At 37.0% G+C, this 17210-nt stretch overlaps 1 protein-coding gene across 1 annotated transcript in view; it reads left to right on the top strand.

Moving 5' to 3' along the window:
- The first annotated feature begins 496 nt into the window (after window positions 1-496).
- slc6a13 (solute carrier family 6 member 13) overlaps window positions 497-17210 on the top strand; it is a 32920-nt gene continuing 16206 nt past the window's right edge. The window contains exons 1-7 of the mRNA XM_084396830.1: window positions 497-643; window positions 9235-9435; window positions 11531-11665; window positions 12522-12662; window positions 12743-12830; window positions 13853-13985; window positions 14100-14234. Coding sequence (XP_084252956.1) covers window positions 637-643; window positions 9235-9435; window positions 11531-11665; window positions 12522-12662; window positions 12743-12830; window positions 13853-13985; window positions 14100-14234 — 840 coding nt within the window. The 5' untranslated portion in view covers window positions 497-636. The remainder of the gene's footprint in view (window positions 644-9234; window positions 9436-11530; window positions 11666-12521; window positions 12663-12742; window positions 12831-13852; window positions 13986-14099; window positions 14235-17210) is intronic.

Here is a 17210-nt window from a genome sequence, read left to right as displayed (position 1 = left end):
TTGTCTTATATTAAAAACACCACATAGACATATAAACAACATTAAACCACAGGGGGTGGCGTAATCATGCAGTTCTAGCAAAACGGCACAAAAAAACACTGATATCTCTATATGGAATAAAAAATACGTTTTTATCCCAATAGAAAAGTCTCTTACACAACATGAAAACATGCCTGCTTTTAACCAATTTATAAGCATATGTCCCATGATCCTCTCTAGAGATTCAGTCTGAACCCCATTTGTTCATTTGTTGAGAAGCTGGTGTGATCCGGGTGGTCTTTTGAGACCGAGCCATAATGTTTCCTTTCTCTGGTGTCCTTCAGCGGAGAGAGAGAGAGAGAGAGAGAGAGAGAGAGAGAGAGAGAGAGAGAGAGAGAGAGAGAGAGAGAGAGAGAGAAAATGTTAGAGAGAGAGAGAGAGAGAGAGAGAGAGAGAGAGAGAGAGAGAGAGAGCGCGTTATGCAATCCGTCAAAGCCTCACGGTCTCAGTGTTTTGTGAATGGGAGCGAGAGGGAGGAGTTGGACTTAGACCATCCAGGACTGACTGACTGACTGACGGGATTCACCAAACCAGAAAACCTTCACATTATAGAGCAAAACCTGACAATATACAGGACACTTGCCCTGCAACATCCTAATGAAGGGTGAGTTTTATCAGATTTTCGTGTGCTGTGTCATGATTACTCAAGAGTAACGCATGCATGTTTGTGGAGTCAGACAAATGTCACAAACATTTTTTGACTTCTTTTACTTCATAAACAGTTGGAATATCTTTTCAATGAGCATGCAACTTGATTGTTGTTGTAGTTTTGTCGTGCACGGTTCTGTCAGGAGTGTGGAAGTGCTTCTATCTTTCCTTATTGACTTTTTTGGGGGTAACACTTCACAAAAAGGTTCATTAGTTAGCGTAACATTAGTTACGTTAGTTAACATGAACTAAGAATGAACAATACTTCTACAGCATTAATTCATCTTAGTTAATATTAATTTCAACATTTACTACTTTATCAAAATCAAAGGTTGTATTTGTTAACATTAGTTAGTGCACTGTGAACTAACATGAACAAACAATGAACAACTGTGTTTTTATTAACTAACATTAATAAATGCTGTAACAAATGTATTGCTCATGGTTAGTTCATGTTAGTTAATACATTAAGTAATGTTAACTAATGAACCTTATTGTAAAGTGTTACCTAATTTATTCTTTTATTTACATTTTAGTCACTAAAACTCTGAAAGTTTGGGAGCAAAGCATGTAAAACAGCTCCTTTATATTCAAGCTTCTTGTTTGTCTAGATTCCAACTTTTCTCATTCATCCTGAAATGCTTTTAAACACTGTTGAAGTGTGATGAGCAATTCATGATGCTTTTCCTTCACTAAAATATTAGTTTTATAATGACATTTAGTATGTATGCACAATTTGCACTACTGTTCAAAAGTTTGGAGCCAGTAAGAAATTAATAGGCTAATTTTATTCATCAATGATGCATTCAATTGACCAAAAGTGACAGTAAAGACTAAATAAATGCTGTTCTTTTGAACTTCCATTCATCAAACAATCCTGAAAAATAAAATATGAAGCAGCACGACATAATCAGAAATGATTCTTGAGCATCAAATCATCATATTAGAGTGATTTCTGAAGGATCATGTGACACTGAAGACTGGAGTAATGATGCTGAAAATTCAGCTTTGATCACAGGAATAAATGACAGTTTACTGTATATTCACATTGAAAACACTTATTTTAAATTGTAATAATGTTTCACAGTTTTACTGTATTTTTGATCAAATAAATTCAGCCTTGTTGATTGTAATTTCTTTCAAAAACATACAAAAATCCAAACTTTTGTGTATGTTTGTGTATAAAATGTATTTTATACTTATAGAATTGCTTCATATTTCAAGCTGTTAGATCATAATGTTGTAAAATCATGAGCATAATAACAATAGTGTGTCTAAACTTTGGAATCAATTGCCTGCAAAGCAACTTCATTCATTCTAAATGTGCAATTCATTTTTTTTTTCACTTTGCGTAAAAAAGGTGGCCAAAACGAATGCAGATGCATGAGGAATTTCAGTCGTGAATCTACACAAATCTGCCACTGTGTGATATATGTAGACCTTTTTAGCTATGCAGTTCATTCCTTTGGGATTTTCCCACTTGCATGTTCAGATTTCCACATACCCCATCATAACATATATGTTATTCTGCTCGTATAATTGAACAATAAGCCGCAAAAGCACAAATTAAACTCATTATTTTCAATTTGTTGATTGTTAACAGCTACACCCATGATATAAATGTTTACAAATCAGTTCAATAGTGAAGAATCCACATAAGCTGCCAAGCTGAAGATCTTAAGTGACACATGCGTGTGATATATGAACGCTCCTGTGGCGTTTGGCCCCACGTTGACTGTGGTGTAATATGAGGATTATTTGATGATCATTTTGCATGTAAGTTCCAGCTTTGTGCCAGCAAGTTGAGAGATTTACTGAGCTGGCAGAGATTCAAGTGAGCTTTTGTAAAGACTACTTTGTCATTCGTCCTGCAAGTATCTACCTGCATCGAGAGCTTAATTCTCATATGATCGTAGTCGGATGTCACACATTTTATTGCTTTCATTGCTCATGAGATTTTGAGATCATTTTGAGACACTTTTGAGTGCAGACTTTATTATCTTGAGCACAGTTTGAGATGTTTTTGAGATCTCTTTTGAAACTCTAGTTATGAAAAATGTGAGATTATTTAGTGGAATCGTTTTCTCAGGAGAAACAACTGAGAAGCAGGAGTCTTCAAAAGCTCAGTTTGCATCTCATATGTGTCGGGGTGAAACAGTTGAGATTTTAAAGCGATCTATGTGCAGTTCGTATTTTCTTTTGGTATCATTGGGAAATCTGAGCAGAATTTGAGACATTTCTGAGATCTCTTTTGAAGTCCATTTGCTGGCCATTTTAAGATGAGCGATCTCACAGTTGAGATTACAGAGATATATGTGCCGTTCTTCTTTCCTTTTGCATGTTTGGAAATTCTGAGCAGAGTCTGAGACATTTGAGATCTCTTGAAACTCTAGAGATGATATATGTGAGATTAGCAGGGTTTTTCCCTCAGGAGAAGCGGGAGACTTCAGCTGGTCCGTTTGTGTTTATTTATGTCTAGGAGAAACAAATGAGACATTAAGGAGATCTATGTTGAGTTTTTATTTGGTATCTTTGGGCAATGTGAGCGGAGTTTGAGACATTTTTAGATCTCTTGAAACTCTGTAAATGATATTTGTGAGATTAAAGGGGTGGTTAATGCCCTTTTCACAAGATGTGAAATAAATCTCTGATGTCCCCAGAGTGTGTGTGTGAAGTTTTAGCTCAAAATACCCCACAGATATTTTTATATAGCATGTTAAAATTGTCACTTTTTGAGGGTGAGCAAAAACGCACCGTTTTTGTGTCTGTCCCTTTAAATGCAAATGAGCTGCTGCTCCCGGCACAGTGGGCGGAGCTTCAACAACTTGTGTCCCTAGCAGCTTAGATTACCTCTCACACACACACTGCACTGAAAATTTCTACAACTTTTAGCCTTTTATGTTCAACCCGAAGTCAGAAAGACGGAGAGACTCAAGAAGAAGAGACAACATGTAGACAACATTTCTGAATGGTTAGTTGATGAACTTATGCAGCTGATGTGTAGTTATTTCTAGTCATTGATTAGCATATTTTGTATTGATAATCAATAAATCGCATTCCTGGGGGCGGGGTTTATGTAAATTTTAGAGTTGGTGATGTCACTAATCCGGGAGGATTGTCCTGTAGTCTCTACCAGCCGTTTGTTGTAGTCCTTAAAAAGCGATTTCTTTAAAAGCAAATATCTCCCTTTGCTTTGAACTTTGAGCGCCGTAACTTTGCAGATGTTGTTTATCTAGTTAGTAACACTTTAGTTAGTGTGTAATGTTGTTAACATTACACACTAACTAAAGTTAGAAAAGTGAAATCATAATCAACCACCCCTTTAACAGGTTCTTTTCTCATGAGAAACATCTGAGAAGCAGGAGACTTCAGTCTTATTGGTGAAAGAGAAACAGTCGAGACATTAAAGAGGTCTATGTTGAGTTTTTCTTTGGTATCTTTGAGAAATCTGAGCAGAGTTTGAGAAATTTTTTAGATCTCTTTTGAAATTCTGCAGATGATATATGTGAGACTAACTGGTTCTTTTCTCACGAGAAACATTTGAGAAACAGCATCTCATTGCCGACTAGGAGAAACAGTCGAGATATTAAAGAGATCTGTGCATCGTTCTTCCTAACTTTTGTATCTTTGGGAATTCTGAGCACAGTTTGGGGAACTTTTGAGATCTCTTTTGAAACTCTAGAGATGATTTGTAGGTGAGATTAGTAGGCGTTTCTTTTCTCATGAGAAACATCTGAAAAGCAGGAGACTTTAGTTTAGGTCTTATTGGTGCCTGCGAGAAACGGTCAAGATTTTAAGTAGATCTATGTTTTTTTCTTTGGTATCTTTGGGAAATCTGAGAACAGTTTGAGACATTTTTGAGATCTCTTTTGAAACGCTAGAGATTATATATATATATATGAGATTAGTGGGCGTTTTTCCTCAGGAGAAACATCTGAGAAGCAGGAGACTTCAGCAAGTCCATTTGCTCTCCGTTTAATTTGATTAAAGTGTCCAGAAACAGTTGAGATATTAAAGAGATCTATGTGCCGTTCTTCTTTCCTTTGTTACTGTACCTTTGGGAAATCTGAGCAGAGTTTGAGACATTTTTGAGATCAATCCTAAAGTATAAAGGGGTTACAGTGTTTTTTTTCTAAAAGAGAACAATCTGAGAAGCAGAAACTCAATTTGGTCTCTGTTTAATCTCTTTGAGATCTAGGAGAAACAATTGAGATACTAAAGAGTTTTTTTTTCCCAGCATAAATCTGTTTTGAATGCAGAGTTTGGTATTGTAGAAAATCTGAGCATGATTTGACATGTTTTTGAGATCTATTCTGAAATACATCAGAATTTATAACGGGGGAATATACATATTAAGTTATGGGGCTGTGCAATAATATCACAGCTTTTTACTGAATATTTATAGCCTGGAAATCCAGACCTAAATCTGAAAGATTAATGGTCTGGCATCGACTAATGAAACTTGCCCAGCTCGAGGGACGGCACCAAGCATGCATTTGAAAATCTGACTGCACGCAATTGGATAACACTACGACCAATCACAACAAGTTATCGCTTAGCTACCAGCGGAGCTAACTGGTAGATTATACTCTTGCCGTATCCGGTCGGCAAAACATCAAAAACGCCCTTCTTGCAAAGGAAGGATTCGAGCGGCGTCTTCTGTTCCTCTTTTAGATAAAAAGCCAAGTCTAACTCGTTCATTGTAGCGGCTAAAGCCATTTCAAACAACTGGTGTTCGTCCGTAGCCATCTTGCAATGTTTACTAATGACTTCGACGTCACAGCGCTGTCGTCATCTCGCCTCTGGCCCGCCTATATCAGATAACCCGTTGTGATTGGTGCAGCTCGGATACAAGGGCATATTTAATGAGCGTCATTACTCGACACCAGAGTAACTTGCTGAGCAAATTCAACTTGTGCTCTCGCGAGAACTCTGGATTACCAGGGTAGAATATGTATATTTAAAAAAAAGATTCTTGTCCTATATGTTTGTATGGTTCTGTATGTTTTATGCAAGCATGTACCACTGAGGAGAAGCATTTCTATTTTCTTTTCTATGAAAGTCTTGTGGTCACTTTGTGGTGTTTTTCTAAGGAGAACAAGGAGACTTAAACAGAAAGTCTATTTGCTCTCCTTCTAATTTTATTGAGAAACAATTGAGATTTGTTTGTCACTTTTTCCGTCCTAAGGGGCAAACGGCCCTCAGAAGCTCATCTCTATAGGACTAATGTGTGATCTCATCTCTGGCAGAGTGAAAACGTCAGTAAACTGAGATCAAACCGCCTCATCTACCAAACAAACCAGAAGTCTGTTCTGCCTCATGCTGCCAGTCCTTCATTCCTTCAGGTGTCTTGTTAATGCAAGCGTCTATTTATACCAGTCTGGTAATGCTGTTCGGTTTTCACTGACGACTGTGACACTGGCACTTCCCCCTCCTGTTTCTGCAAAAGAAAAAGAGCACATTCTCAAGGCCTCTGACTCTGCGGGACGTCCAGCATGTTTGAAACCTCATGCATGTTGAACAGACTTTTGTCCCTCTGATTAATTTGGGATATTCTGGTTCCTTCACTGTAAAAACAAATTGTTGGTTTAACTTAAAAAAGTTAAGTTACCTGGTTGCCTTAAAAATTTGAGTTCATTGAAATTAAACAATTGAGTTCATGCAATGAAGGAGATTGGTTTAATCAATAGAAACTCAGAAACTCAAAATATTGTGTTATCTGAACCACATTAATTATCTAAGTTGATTTGACAAAAGATCAAAAAGTTGTGATTACAAATAATGAAAATATTTTTTTTACAGCTGGTTTTGTTTCAGGATTCACACCAAGAGTTGTTCAGGGTACAAAGTTCAGTGAAAAAGTGCTGAAATGTATTTAAAACAACGACAAAAAAGTTCTTTCACTGGATGTACAATAGCCTGGACATTCAGCAAACCATCTCCTTTTGTGTTCCACGTAAGAAGGAAAGCCATTACGGCTAAATGATGACAGAATTGTTTAATGTCTTTGATTTGTACTACTGAAACGCACAGATGAGTCCGACTCGTTAATATAAGCTGACAGATATGAACACAGTGAGGGAGTCTTCTGTTTCGCTCACAGAGAGAGTCTTTTCAGCAGTGCTGGGTGTTGGGTAGCCGTATCCCACAATGCTCGTGTGATCTGTCACTATCATGGCATGCATTGGGGTCATGTGATGCTGTCTCCAGTAATGCTCTCTAGAACGGGATGGTGAGTTCTGTCATCATTTACATAACACGGTAATGCATAGTAATTTTTTACATATTTGCTGTCCTGAGTGCCATTTGAGTGTGTTGCTATGCAGTTGCTAAGGTGTCCTGAGTGTTTTTGGAACATGTTGCTTTCCAGTTTTCTATGTGGTTGTTAAGGAGTCTTGAGTGTTTTTATCATGTTGCTATGCAGCTGCAATAGTATTCTATTGTAAGAGTTGTTTTGTGTCTTGCTATGTAGTTGCTAAGGTGTTGCTATGTCATTGCTAAGGTCTTCTGAGTGTTTTTTAACATGTTGCTATGCAGTTGCTAGGGTGTTGCTATGTGGTTGTTAAGGAGGCTTGAGGGGTTTAATATGTTGCTGTGCAGTTGCAAAAGCGTTCTATAGTAAGAGTTGTTTTGTGTGTTGCTATGTAGTTGCTAAGGTGTTGCTATATCATTGCTAAGGTCTTCTGAGTGTTTTAACATGTTGCTATGCAGTTGCTAGGGTGTTGCTATGTGGTTGTTAAGGAGGCTTGAGGGGTTTTGTGTCTTGCTATGTAGTTGCTAAGGTGTTGCTATGTCATTGCTAAAGTCCTCTGAGTGTTTTAACGTGTTGCTATGCAGTTGCTAGGGTGTTGCTATGTGGTTGTTAAGGATGCTTGAGGGGTTTAATATGTTGCTGTGCAGTTGCAAAAACGTTCTACAGTAATAGTTGTTTTGTGTGTTGCTATAGAGTTGCTAGGGTGTTGTTATGTGGATGTTAATGAGTCTTGAGTGTTTTAACATATTGCTATGCAGTTGCTAGGGTGGTTTCTATGTGGATGTTAAGGAGTCTTGAGTGTTTAACATGTTGCTATGCAGTTGCTAGGGTGTTACAAAGTTGTTGTTAAGCAATCTTGAGTGATTTAACATTGCTATGCGGTTTCTAGGGTATTGCCATGTGTTTGTTAAAGTCTTGAGGGTTTTAACATGTTGCTAGGGAGTTGCAAAATCATTCTACAGTACGTGTTGTTTTGCATGTTGCTAGGCAGTAGCTAGGGTGTTTCTATGTGGTTGTAAAGGAGTCTTGAGTGTTTTAACATGTGGCTACATAGTTGCTAGGGTGTTGCTATGTGGTTGTTACGGAGTCATGAGTGTTTTTATTATGTTGCTATACTGTTGCTAGGGTGTTGCTATGTAGTTGTCAAGGAGTCTTGAGTGTTTTAACATGTTGCTATGCAGTTGCAAAAGCATTCAACAGTAAGTATTGTTTTTTGTGTTGCTAGGGTGTTGCTATGTTGTTGTTAAGGAGTCCTGAGTGTTTTTGTTATGTTGCTATGCTGTTGCTAGGGGGTTGCTATGTGGTTGTTAAGGAGTCTTGAGTTAAAATGTTGCTATGCAGTTGCAAAAGCATTCTACTCTAAGAGTTTTTTGTGTGTTGCTATGCAAAGGTGTTGCAATGTGAGTGTTTTTTAAGCCTACATGTATTTTATATTAAGGTCAGTGAAGGGCCTTTATGTCCTTGTGAGTTTTTTCACATGCTGTATTTGCATTAAGCCATAACAGATGACTTGTTTTGTGGCTTCTGAATGCAACGGTTACAGATATCATGACAAAACATGCAATAATATGCATGGAATTGAGTGGGTTCACCACATGTACATAAACAGCCAGGCTTTTGTGCTCAGACTGGTTTATGAAAGGATCTGGTCTGAATGGGCCTCGTATCTTCATGTTTTACCAGATAATAACTTTTGGTCTTTTACCATGAATGAAAACACTGCTGTCAATCGTTTAAAAGATTTAGTTTGAATTAATCACACCATTCATTGATCAAAATAAATCAAGCGTAGCCTCAGTTCTGGCAGGTCATGTTAGTCAAGCATGTTAGTGACTCTCAGCTGATAAACATCTACCTATAGGAACACGATGCCTATCACTGTATACATATATAAGCTCCTTCAGTATTATCAGCAGCTATCGCGTTTCTCCGCAATATTACCCTCCCAGCTCCACCTCTCACCCAGTCAGGATTTGGCATTCTGGTTCCCCCTGAATCAGAATAAATTCTCAAATTATATTGTACTTTAAAATCTTGAATTAATGATATCTGCATACATTCATGTTGGTTCTGTTCTGTTTACCCTAAGAGGGGTTATTGCTGCACGGATGCGCAGAGTTCTCGCCCAGAACAGAACCATACCGCCAATCCAAACTGTATGCTAACTGTCAATCATATTTGACGATAGTGGTCCTGACAGAACCACAAATGATTAATTATAACAGTGCTACTCTTGACCGATCTCATCATAGCAGTCACGAGTTTCTTCTAAACACGCTTTTATATTTCTACAGGAGAGAAAGAGAGCGCGACCAAGATGGACCCGTCTAACGGGCTGAACCGTCCGCTGGAGATCGTCCCGCACGCCGAGGTGAAGATGACAGAACGAGGACAGTGGAGCAACAAGCTGGAGTTTATCCTCTCGGTGGCCGGAGAAATCATCGGACTGGGAAACGTGTGGCGCTTCCCGTATCTCTGCTATAAGAACGGTGGAGGTGAGGAGGCCCAAAAAAATGACTGATACTGAATAATAATCATGTACCTCAAAAAATATTTGCATGCATGTGCAAAAACTTGGTGTTACTATGATACAATGTCCAAAAATCCACATTATGCCATGGCACATCACCATATAAAATATAGTATTACCATGGTAAATATAAAAATAATTACATAAATTCATCAAAAAGAACCATATAGTACTACCATGGTATCGGTATTATTAAAAATGAAATAAATTAAATTGGTAAATTGGTATTACTGTAACATGATATATGTCCAAAAGCATATTATTTACCATGGTGCATGTCAAAAACAGGGTATTACCATGGTCAATTTCCAGTAAAACATAGTACATGTCCGAAAAAAAATCATGCATTTCCATGTCCAAAAAACAAAGTGTTATCATCGTGCATGTCCAAAAACATGACATTACAATGTTGTTCACAAATGTGGTATTACCATGGTACATGTCTAAAGTAGTAAGGCATTATCATGGCATATGTCTAAAAACATACCATTACTATGATACATGTCTAAAAATATATAAATATATTATCATGCTACATGTCCCGACAGATATAATCAGATAAGGTCTCAGCAGGTCATGCGTGTGACGTTGCACCATCAGCTTTTATGATTCACTCTACGGAGATTTAGCAGGTAAACAGTGTTACATCAGTCCAGTGTTAGTGCTGATTGAAGTCTTGTGTAATCGGAGAATCCCTGACTCATTAACACACCTCTGGGAGAAAGAGAGTTCACTGAAGAGAAGAGAGAATGTGGGACGTGTCTGAACGCTTCCCTGCTTTACATCCAGACTCACTTATCTTAAATATATCAGATTATCTAACATAAAAATAGATCTTTCAAATGCCACGGACCCCAAGGATGATCATCAATGTGGAAAAAAGCAGCTATATATTTTCATTTATAAAGATCGAATTAATACTCTATTATAAATATGTTAAAATATTATTATTATTATTTTAAATATTTAGTTATTGTACTGTTAGATGTATTATGTATATATTTATTATTTAAATCGAATTTTATTTATTTTGCTAATATTTTTCTATTGTTACATTATTGAATTTTTTCTACTCACTATTGTACTGTTAGATGTACAATGTATTTAAAAATTTAAATGTAAATAAATAATACATTTAATTATTATTACATTTATAATACATTTATTAAATCAAATTTTATTTACTTATTTTATTTACAAGTAATTTTTTGTAATCAATCAATTTATTTAAATCACATATATTCATTTATTATTTATTATTTATTTAAATCAGATGTTATGTATTTTAATCTTTATTTATTTATTTTTTAATACATTTTTATTCCTTTATTTTAATATTTTAATATTAATAAATATATTTTATCAATTTATTTATTGAAATCAAATTTAATAATGTATATATAAAAATTTTAATCTTTATTATTATAATTTTTTTATAAAAAAAATATTATTTATTTTAATCAAATGTACTTAATTATTTGTAAATGTATTTATTTAGATTTGTATTATTTATTTATTTATTATAAGTTTTTTCTACACTGTGTTTCTCTAAACCGGTTTTTAAAGCGTATAGCGGTATAGAGGATCCTGTAGGTTCTGATAAAGATCGACACACAGTCTAGATCCCGAATGCTTTTAACGTTTGCCAGGTGTTTGTGAAACTGACCTATTGATCCGACAAATGGCCTGATGAAAGTGTTGCCAGTTCAGAAGGTGAAAGGTCACAGCTGTTGTTTGATCAGCTCATAGCGTGTGTCCATACAGAGACGTTTGGGCCTTTGGGAACATTTCGAACGTTCACTGAAGTCTTCAGATTCTCAGATGCTTCTCCTGAGAAAAAGAGCCCATGCACTCACTTAATATTGTTGGGTTAAAAATGACCCAATGACCCAACACATTTGAAAGATAACCCAACATAATGACCCAACATGCGTAAACCAACGGTTGGGTTAAAAGAATAACCCAAGGTTTTTTACTGTGCAGTAATAACACATGTTTTTCCTCTAGAGTCTCAAACTGCTCAGATTCTCCTCATGATCGATGTCTTTATCCTCTTCCAGGTGCGTTTTTCATTCCCTACCTGATCTTCCTCTTCACCTGCGGTATTCCTGTGTTTTTCCTGGAGATCTCCCTGGGTCAGTTCACCAGCCAGGGAGGAATCACATGCTGGAGGAAGATCAGCCCGCTGTTTGAAGGTCAAGCATCAGTTCTTGTCTGAACCCTTTCAGTTTAACTCCACATGTTAGTTATTTGAAGAATTCAAGAAGCAATGAAAATTCTGTTTTTTTTGCTGTTAGATACACTGTAAAAAAAAAAAAAATCGAATTTTGTAAATAAAACAGATTATTGGAAGACATTTTACAAGAAAATATCTTATTTAGTTTTAATTCAGTGCCGTTTCTTCATAATTATTTGTGGAATTTATGAGAATTTATGAAAAATATTTTTTTTTCCCAGCGTATATATGGTAAAATATAAACTACCGTAATTAGCATAGGATAAACAGTAGCAGTAGAATTTATTTATTTTTTCATTAAAATTGTAGAACAATGTTATAGCTTTTACATAATCTGTTCAATTAATATTAATTGTATTCATTTTTAAAAATTATTTAGTATTTAGTATTTTATATTTAGTATTTAGTTTCTATATTATTTATATACGGTTATAGTATTTTACATTTATTTATATATTTTCAGCTTTCATTTTAGTCCAGGTTATAGAAGTTTTATGTACTTTTGCCATTTGTTTTATTAAAAAATATAATAATTATTTTTTTTGTTTCAGTTTTAATTTAAGTAGTTTTAGTACTTATTTTATTACAGTTACAGGGCAACATTTCCAATTTTCTTTTCGGTTTCCCAAGTTTAAGTTTTTCAAATTATATATATATATTTTTTTTTTTTATTCCAGCTTTATTTCAATTGCAGAAAATGGTTTTAGTTGTTTTAGTTTGCTCTAAAAACACTGATTTTGATTCTGTTTAAAAATCATGAAGTGACTCATGATGGGAAGATGATGTCACTCACGATCGGTCTTTCTCCACTGTAGGCATCGGATACGCCACTCAGGTGATCGTGGCTCTGCTGAACTTCTACTATATCATAGTTTTGGCCTGGGGAATATTTTATCTGTCCTTCTCCTTCACCTGGGATCTGCCGTGGTCGTCCTGCAACAACACCTGGAACACAGGTGACGCATGAGTCATGTTATCATTCCAGAAATGCATAGATCCAGAACAACAATCCAGAGATTCCTGTCGTTTTCCACAGATTCCTGCATGGAATTCCAAAGACGAAATGATTCCATTGACCAAAGTCACCTTGAAAACGCAACATCGCCCGTGATCGAGTTTTGGGAGTAAGTTTTTACGAGCATCTTCAATGTCCTGCATCTTCTTTCTTACTCTAACATTCCATTTGATCATTGTGCTAACATTATTGGAATGTTACTTTTGAATGTTCTTTGAACATTCTAAAACATGTAACATTTAAAAGAAAACATTCCAGGAACAGATCACTTTGAATGAACGTTCTATTAATGTTCCTGGAAGAACGTTCCCTGTTAGATGAGGCTGGTTTTACTTTTTAGATCTCAGAATACCTCAGATGTCAAGCTACTTTGGCTTTAAAGGAACACGCCGACTTTTTGGGACTTTATCTTATTCACCGTATCTCCCAGAGTTAGATAAGTCCACACATACCCTTCTCATCTCCGTGCGTGCCGTAACTCTGTCTGACGCACACACCGCTAGCCTAGCTTAGCACAAAGACTGGAGGTAAACGGCTCCAGCTAGCATACTGCTCCCAATAAGTGAGTAGCTACTAGCTAGCTAGTCACGTTGGTTTTGTTGACGGAAGTAACTTTTCAGGTGTTGCGCTAATCACGGCGCCCAAGTAGCAGTGCTTCGCCTTCTGAGAATATAGTTCCCAGTGTGTATACGGTTAGAAGATGGCTGTGTCTCATGTGACCTTGTTATTCGTACATGCTGTGACTATACAAATCACAACATGTAAATAGGAAAATGTTGGCGTTATTTTGTCACTTATTGGGAGCAGTATGCTAGCTGGAGCCATTTACCTCCAGTCTTTGTGCTAAGCTAGGCTAGCAGTGTATGCGTCAGACAGAGTTACGGCACACACGGAGATGAGAAGGGTATGTGTGGACTTATCTAACTCTGGGGGATACGGTGAATAAGATAAAGTTTTTGTGTTTTGCTTGAATACCTTCAAGTTTCTTGACTTTAAAATTCATGATAAATCAAACATAAACTTGTCCATTCTTTGAAGCAAGCTTTTATTGGAAAATCAGCAAAACCCGCTTTCTAGCAGGCTAAGCGTGATTTGAAGGAGACTCCAGCTGATTTGTCTGTGTCTCTGTAGACGGAGGGTTTTACGGATCTCCTCTGGGATGGAGGAGATGGGAACGCTGCACTGGGATCTGGTCCTCTGTCTGTTGTTGGCCTGGGTTATGTGTTATTTCTGCATCTGGAAAGGCGTCAAATCCACCGGCAAGGTACATGTGCAAAAAACCTGTTGGTTTCTTTCAAGTTTTGCCCCATCAGTTCATTAAAATTACAAAGCGGACTTTGAAAATAATGTACCTTTTTGTTTTGCTTTCCCCCAACAGGTGGTGTACTTCACTGCGACCTTCCCGTATGCGATGCTGCTGATTTTACTGATCAGAGGAGTCACGCTGCCAGGAGCGTCCCGTGGGATCCAGTTCTACCTTTATCCCGACCTGGGAAGGTTAGCGGACCCGCAGGTATCGCAGCTTTTCATCTTTACTACTACAGTTCTGACATGTAAATTCTACTTGTCATGACTAGAAAGGAACTGTTTGACCTTGTTGAGACATTATACTTACATTACCATTATTTAATACTTTTGTTATTGTAATATATAATTATATATATGATGAAGAGATCAGATGCAAAAGCCTCTTAAGTGCCATCTGAAATTTCCTTCTAGAATGATCATTTTTATCAAGCTTGTATGTTTATGTTCACTTATTTCACTTTAATGGCAATGAAAATTACCTATTAATATAATATATATATATATATATATATATATATATATATATATATATATATATATATATCATATATATGTTCATATTTAGATACATTTAATTCATTGATATTATTTTATTATAATTTTTAATATAATTAAATTAAGTGCCCCATTATGCTTTTCTGAATATTACCTTTCCTGTAGTGTGTAATCTAGCTGTTCGTGAATATAAAAGGTCCTACAAAACACAAAAACATAGAAAATATGTATAGTTTTAAAGATCAAATTCGACTCTGAAACGAGTTGTCAGTTGCCCCTCAAACACTGTAGTTTTAGCTGAGACTGGAAGGGTTTGGTTCATGTTGTTCATGTCGAGAAGACGCTGTTTTCTGCGAATCCACTTTGATGCACTTCAAAAGGATGAGACTCGCGCTGGAATTGGTACGGAAAAACCTACGCCATCATTACTGTTCGTATCACTGTGTATCAAGGAAGCCACTAGAGCTGAAATTTAGATATGGTTATAGGCATTTTGATTCCGAGACACTCTGTAAGCAATTGACCAATCACAACAGACTGTGCCATCTGACCAATCAGAGCAGAGTAGACCAGTCACAACAGACTGGGTCATCTGACCAATCAGAGCAGACCAATCAAAACAGACTGGGTCATCTGACCAATCAGAGCAGAGCAGACCAATCAAAACAGACTGGGTCATCTGACCAATCAGAGCAGAGTACACCAATCAAAACAGACTGGGTCATCTGACCAATCAGAGCAGAGTAGACCAATCACAACAGACTGGGCCATCTGACCAATCAGAGCAGAGTAGACCAATCACAACAGACTGGGTCATCTGACCAATCAGAGCAGAGTAGACCAATCACAACAGACTGGGTCATCTGACCAATCAGAGCAGAGCAGACCAATCAGAACAGACTGGGCCATCTGACCAATCAGAGCAGAGTAGACCAATCACAACAGACTGGGTCATCTGACCAATCAGAGCAGAGTAGACCAATCACGACAGACTGGGTCATCTGACCAATCAGAGCAGAGTAGACCAATCACAACAGACTGGTTCATCTGACCAATCAGAGCAGAGCATACCATTCAGAACAGACTGGGCCATCTGACCAATGAGAGCAGAGTAGACCAATCACAACAGACTGGGTCATCTGACCAATCAGAGCAGAGTAGACCAATCACAACAGACTGATTCATCTGACCAATCAGAGCAGAGTAGACCAATCACAACAGACTGGTTCATCTGACCAATCAGAGCAGAGCATACCATTCAGAACAGACTAGGTCATCTGACCAATCAGAGCAGAGCAAGCTCTCGGAAAGGAGGGGTTTAGAGAGACTGAATCTTCTAACGAACCATTTCAGACTCTTGAAATGAGCTGATGCTGCAATGAGAATATTAAAGAGTTTTTTTACCTTGGATGCAGGTGAACCTATTATAGGAGATCCAAAACAAAATTATGAACCTTTAAAACAGCGTAAAAGGGGCACTTTATTTAAATTCATCACTTGCAAAATGACAGTGCAGACCAAAAGTTTGGTTTTGAAAAGTCGTATTTGTGTTCAACGGGAATATTGAGTCCACAAGTGTGTTTTGTAATTCCGCAAGCGCATTGTTTTCTCTTAAACACTCAGTGCCTCGAGTCGAAAGGTCACGTGATTTGTCTACCCAGGTGCTAGTCGTGGCCCGGGGCAGGACGCCCAGCAGGGGAACGTTGTTTTCTGTCCTTCTTTGATTGCGTCCATCTGTGCGTTTGACCTTTGATCTGATTTTCTCATCATCACAAGAAGACCCCCAAACCCACGTGATATCTGAGAACAGGCCACGACACGGCCACCCAGATGTATCCCAGCATTCCTTAACGTCGGAAAGAACCGCTTAAAACCTCTTCTGGAAAATCTATGTATAGCGACACAAGCATTTTTGGTTGGATTTGAGAGATAGCATTGTTTGTGTTGACGTCGTTTCAACTTAGAGGCATAAAAATGAGGCTAATTAAACTAAATGTTATACCCATGGCTGTTTTGACATCTTTTGGCTTTAAATGTATACAAATGAGGCCAACATTAATGCAATCTTCAGTTAGAAATGTACAGTAAACGGCTGGACAAAGTTGGTTGATTGGCGATCTAAGGCTTCTAAAACTTGGTTAAAATTGTTTAGATGTGGCTTTCATAAGCCATTTTAATTCTGTAAAGTGTTATAGGATATTCAACAAGATTTCATTTTGTCTTCAGCCTCAGATGGAAAAGAATTAAAACCTCTTTTTGGTCGATACGGGCATGTTTGGCTGCATTTCAGAAACATTTTTTGTATAAAAATGAGGATAATGTATAAAAACCTTCAGCTAGAATGGTAAACGGTTGTACAAAGTTGGTCAAATCAGTGATCTAAGGCTCAAAAACTTAAGCATAATGGATCATATACTTTAAAATCAGCATGAATCGATATTCATAACTTGGATTTGAGAGATACCCATGGCTGTTTTGACATCTTTTGGCTTTAAATGTATACAAATGAGGCCAATGTTAATGAAATCTTCAGTTAGAAAAGTAAACGGTTGGACAAAGTTGGTTAATTGGCGATCTAAGGCTTCTAAAACTTAAGTATCATGGTTTAAATTGTTTAAAAGTGGCATTCATAAGGTATTTTAATTCTGTAAAGTGTTATAGGATATTCAACAAGATTTCATGTTGA

This window comes from Rutilus rutilus, assembly GCF_951802725.1.
Source record: "Rutilus rutilus genome assembly, chromosome: 23".
Lineage (NCBI taxonomy): Eukaryota > Metazoa > Chordata > Actinopteri > Cypriniformes > Leuciscidae > Rutilus > Rutilus rutilus.
The sequence above is the reverse complement of the archived record's forward strand: the minus strand, read 5'-3'. Positions and strand labels throughout refer to the sequence as shown.